The 5983-nt window shown below is 35.4% G+C and overlaps 1 protein-coding gene across 1 annotated transcript; it reads left to right on the plus strand.

The window, feature by feature from the left end:
- The first annotated feature begins 206 nt into the window (after window positions 1-206).
- LOC128207476 (uncharacterized) lies at window positions 207-4384 on the plus strand. Its single transcript, XM_052910420.1, has 2 exons — window positions 207-647; window positions 3092-4384. Exons 1-2 carry the CDS (start codon window positions 560-562, stop codon window positions 4027-4029), a joined length of 1026 nt encoding a protein of 341 aa, XP_052766380.1. The 5' UTR covers window positions 207-559; the 3' UTR covers window positions 4030-4384.
- The last annotated feature ends 1599 nt before the right edge of the window (window positions 4385-5983 follow it).

Below are 5983 nucleotides of genomic sequence, written 5' to 3' on the forward strand. Positions count from 1 at the left end.
CAGTGGCGATTATTGGTCAAACTCTTAATAGCTATACCGATATATCTAATTGAAAACAAACAATTAAATAATTAAAATATTTATTCAATACTTTCAATACTCAACATTTGGGTTCAAATAACAGCACATGCTTTTTCCGTATTGATAAACCTCTTCACCTGAAAGGTAAACATTTAACGACCCATAAAGGGCGAATGTGACTCAGCCATAAACATCTTAAACCGACCAGGTATTGTCGTATTGACATTTACTCTTTATTTTGTCATTGATAACATTCAAGTTTAAAACTTGTAAACGGAGTTTTTAGTGAACAGTTTATGTGATGTATTAGGTTAATTATGTTCTTGTTTTAAGCGGATATTTAAAAACACTATATCAATATCTTAACCAAGCGGCTATATATATAAATACATTATTAATTTAATACACCTGTAAAAACGGATATATAATAGAACAGTCCAGAATATGTCGATGTCATAGTTGGTAAACTTTTCAATGAGTCAGGACAAAACTTTGGAATAACCTTTGTTTGTGTAAATTAATTGTATATACAAAAACAATGATATTTCGGAGGATATGGTGTGACGTAGGGGACTTAATTTATGGTTGTACTTTGTTGCTGGTGCTAGCGACAGCCAATTCTATTCGTGAGTATTTATTTTGATTTTCACTTCCGTATTCATATTTCTTATTTTTGTTTATTTCATGTATGTCACGTAGGCTTAAAGTAACGATGCATTTAATTATTTTATTATTATTATGAGAAACGTGATCAGTTTTCGATCAAAATTACACGCATCCGGTCCAAGATGACATTCACCTGTCACCTGTCAATAGCGATCTGAAGAACAAGGCCGTGATTCATAAACCATCTTAAGTCATTTCTTGAATCGTAATCTTAAAATCTTCATTGTCAAATTGAAAGAAAAGTATATGTGATTTTAAAATCAAAGTATGTTTATTGCATAACATCAATAAAGAAAAAGCCTGTCAGATTATATTAAGCTTTTAAATCAAATAACCAGCGAGATACTTAAAGGCCTAGTTTAATCCTTCTGTGACCCCCCCCCCCCCCCAAAAAAAAAAAAAAAAAAAAAAAAAAAAAAACTGTGTATAGTACACAACCTTTGTGTATTGATCTTAATCAAATTGTCTTATCAGATCTCTGATCCGAGTATCCTACTGTGCAGTTTTGGAGGTTTTTATTATAGAAACGGACCTTAAATGGCCCTGAGCCAATAAACAAATACACAGGAAATGGGCCCCTGAAATGGGGATTGTCATGCCAAACATTCCTTAAACTAGGCCTTTAACTTAGGAAATTGACTTAAGGTACGAAATGAATTAAGATGTATTATAAATACCGGCCCAGGTGTTGTTTGACACAGATGTTGAATAAAACTATGTGCAGAGTATACGAGTACCTTTTTTGAAGTCAGTGTAAAAACATACAGTATGAACAGCATCAGAATAGCACAGCCAATATAGCTACAAAGGAATGAAGGTCGATATCGAATACAAATGGGCAATGATCGTAGTGCAAAAATAGTATCGATAACGGCTACAGAGTTTATAAACTGATATGCTCGTACAAGATTGATTTGCAACGACTTCCCTTCAAATAATTACTTCATAAAAACCAATTTGCCAGGACAAACATCAAGGTTTTTTTTGTTTGTTTATTTTTATTTTTTTTTTTTTTTAAATTGTTGTTTTTCGGTAATTTCAGTGAATAATGGTAGCAGATGTGTACACACGAAACATTATCACCCACAAATGTCACAATAGTAGTAGAAAATGATCATGCATTGAATCAACAACACAAACCGATTTATATCTACGTTGCAGTAACAACTTCATGCACTGATACAATAGAGATTTCAGTACAATATCTTGTTCTAACGAGGGTTTTTTTTTTTCAACACATGTGATTTCAATGCAAAACCGCGCTGTAACCACATCGCAGCAAAAAGTTCATAGGAACGCATTTTTACCACTGTTTAACAAAACGTATACGATATAAAATTATCTGTAATCTTTCTCCTTAAACTATGACATCGCTGTTTGTTATCTAACTGCTCACAATGTCTGTTCATGATAAGTTACTGTAATCATTACATGGGGCATTTAAGGGACAGTATGAACAGTTAACAACCTGCTGTAGTCGACACACAAATAAGCTTTTTTTCTGATAGCTTCATTAACCTTAATGTTCAACTGTATTACCTGCTGATCCAATGTTATTTTGATATACCGTGGAATGGTATTTGTTGGTATCTAATATTCAAAAAGCGAATTGTAGATGACTGGTGCCCCCATATTGTTTTGCTATCACTTGAAATGGGTCTTGTTTGAAGAAAATGATAATGCGAAAATTTGGTCATTTTTTTATATCAAACAAGTACTTTGGGCCTGCAAAGATTGTCAAATATGTCATTTACGTCCGAATTCATCTGAAGCATAGTGAACTTTCAGTAATCCGGATAAAAATACCTGAATTGGGCGACCAGGCATCAACATTTAGCATTAAGGTTGATGGAGCTATCAGAGAATACCTGAAGGGAGCGACCATGCATCAACATTTAGCATAAATTTAATGGAACTATCAGAGAATACCTGTATGGGGCGACCATGCATAAACAATTAACATTAAGGTTAATGGAGCTATCAGAGATTTTACCTGTATGGGGCGACCAGGAATCAACATTTAGTATTAAGGTAAATGGGGCTATCAGAAAACACCTGTATTTGGCGACCAGGCATCAACATTTAGCATTAATGTTAATGGAGCTATCAGAAAATACCTGTATTGGGCGACCAGGCATCAACATTTAGCATATAGGATAAATAGAGCTATCAGAGAACTTACTCATATTGAAGATGGATTCCTTTATAACATACAGATAAAATCCCGACGGCAAACATACAATCATCAAACAAAAAACACAATCAGCATATATATCAAAATACCGTTTATCAATAATAATGGAACAAATAATTCATACAAAGCATACCAATAAAAAAACATTGAAAATTAACTCACGAAATCGTATCTTATTGTTATTTAAAGCATTTATGTTCTATTTTTCAGGTGAGTATGACAATCCCTGCAATGAAACTCTATACATTGGCGGGTCTTCATATACTCAAGCGGGAGTAATAAAGTTTGGGTTTGACCCGACTTTTCTCAATAAAAGCTATAGCTGCAAGGTCACCATTGAGACGGGTATCGGCCGCAAGATCCGGTACAAATTTCTAAATGTGAGGTTGGATGGCGAAATAGAATGTGCGAACTTTATATCGCTACAATCTCTCCGTGAAAACGGCGAAAGTGCCTCTTTTGTTAAGTACTGTGACGCCAATGAAATTGTTCAGGATCTTTACACTGATTCAACAACAACTGAGATACAAATATTTGTCAATTTGTCAAGTCCTTCCCATCAGACACATTTCAATTTTGATTTCTACAGTATTCAGTATGGTAGGTGCAATCCTGACGAAATTTTATGCAATGCTTGCATACACCAGTCTCTTGCCTGTGGTCCAGACAGAAACAAATATTGCACAGACTTTGAGCCATGCAGTGATATCACATCATCGCATAATGGCAGCGTCATTGTTGGGGCCGTCATATCGAGCCTCATCATAATATTTCTCGTGGTAATAACATGCGTCTTCTGTTGGCGACGAAATAACATTGAGTGTGTGTGTGGAAAACAGTGTTGTAGAACTAGATCTTCCACATCTAATACGACTTCCCAAAGAGCTATGTCCATCTTCGCCCTCCAACTTGCCACCAGAGGAGTTGACGGCAGAGACAATCGGGCGTACACCGAGGATGGTGAACCAATTGATATGTCCTTAGCAGAACCTCCACCAGAATATAGTTCCCTAGAAAATATTGAAAGGGTTGGAGAAACTAGTGAAACAAACGATGTTACAAGTGCTGACTTACCTCCGACATATGAAGAAGCCATAAGAAACAGAGACCATTATAAGATTGAAAGCGATGATGTGACTGTGATTTGATTGAAATCCTTAATTGTATTGTTGTGAATTTTTATTGTTGTGAATTTTTATTTAAGTGTTTCCGTTAAGACAGATTTTATATTTACATCAATTTACTTCAAAGAATTCCAATAATATTTTGTCATGTTTTCTTATTCAACTAGTGGCATTTTTGATAGAGCTGGCCTCTGTCTGAAATAATTCCTTACATTTTCTGTACATGTATATTTCATTATTGTTGTTAATGTTTTTTAATCACTTTGTGCTTTATTCGTTATGGGTTTTGTTATTTCTAAATATACCAAAAAATGTACTTATGTCGCAAAATCAATTACATGTCTATTTGATCCTAATTGGACATAAAATCACTATATTTTCCTGTGTTGGTGAATATTCGTTTGTAAGTTTGATATTTATATTTAAGTAAACATAATACCAGCCGTCTGTGTATCGAAAACATAGTAAACATAATACCAGCCGTCTGTGTATCGAAAACATAGTAAACATAATACCAGCCGTCTGTGTATCGAAAACAAAATCAATGTTAGATGTCAGAGATACGTACGATATAATATTTATCTATAAAAATGCAATATAAACTTAATATTATCTTAATGTAAACAGATTGCCAGTGGCAATAAACGAGTCAAGCATGCATCGTTTCAATATTTGTAAACTGGGTCATTTTAAATATTTATTGTCATTTTTATTGGTGTTTACGTCCTAAATACTAGTTAAATGCAGATATTGGAATGCAATCGATCGGCATCTAACAACACCAATCTGTCATATAAAAAAACAACACCAAACTTTCAGATATAAACAACACCAATCTGTCATATAAAAACAAGAACTGAAATACGAAAAAAACTTCTTGGACAAGGCAGGCACCAACAGTCCTCAATTGTATGGCAGATCAAGCGTATAGATCACATACCCCAGCCATAAAAAAACACGTAAAACATTGTCAATATATTTAATTATGTAAACTTCCTTAATATTTTAAGCAAAATAGCAGTGTGCACAAGCTATTTGTTTCAATATATATATATATGTTCATTAAATATTATTCAGGTTTAAAGCACTGACTAAATGTTAGAATTGTGAAGTTGGAACATCCGTATTTGCAACGCCATACGAGATAAATAAAAATGCAGTCTAAAGTCGGCGCGCATATCGACGTATATACAAACAAATCCAAATTTGCAAGGGGGTCATTCAAAACTCCCTGTTGTAACAAGGAAGGAGGACAATCTGATGGAATAGTTGTATTTCTAACCTCAATGATTCAAATATTTGAGGCCTTCATAGTTGATTTATCATGACATTCATGACTTTCAAAAATGTTGATCTACTAATTGATTGTACCAGTCAACGACGCACCTCCCCCCCCCCCCCCCCACCATCACCCCCCCCCCCCCCAACAGGTCCGGGGAATAGCGAGGTCTTTGACTTTCGGTCTACCCAATCCCAGGTAAAATCCGCGTCCTGCGGGCACAGACTGCTGGTAAATCCTCGCAAAATGCCCTCGCACCCCGGGGACATCCTAGCTAAGGCCCATTCCCCGCTATTTTCGTCGCGAAAACAAAACCAACGCATTTACTCGGCACTGCGGGGCCACCTGGAAGGTAAAAACACGGCCCATTCCACCCGCTATTCCCGGTATACCCCCGGACCTGGAGGACCGTGTTTACAATTGACTGGTGCATTACGAATTTCCGCAACTATGATCATTGCACATGTACGTGTATCTAATAGTGAAAACTATGTAAACACTGTTTTGTTAGATATAGGAAGCCCAATATCAGGAAGCTTATCGTTTAAAGCTGCACTCTCACAGATTGAACGTTTTGACAACTTTTTTTATCTTTTTTGTCTTGGAACGAGCCAATTTTTGCGAAAAACCATGGAAACCAGTCATGTAAGACTGCTGACAAAAAGTTAGATTGCAGAATTTAATATTAAACTTCAAAAA

Source organism: Mya arenaria, chromosome 11 (assembly GCF_026914265.1).
Source record: "Mya arenaria isolate MELC-2E11 chromosome 11, ASM2691426v1".
Lineage (NCBI taxonomy): Eukaryota > Metazoa > Mollusca > Bivalvia > Myida > Myidae > Mya > Mya arenaria.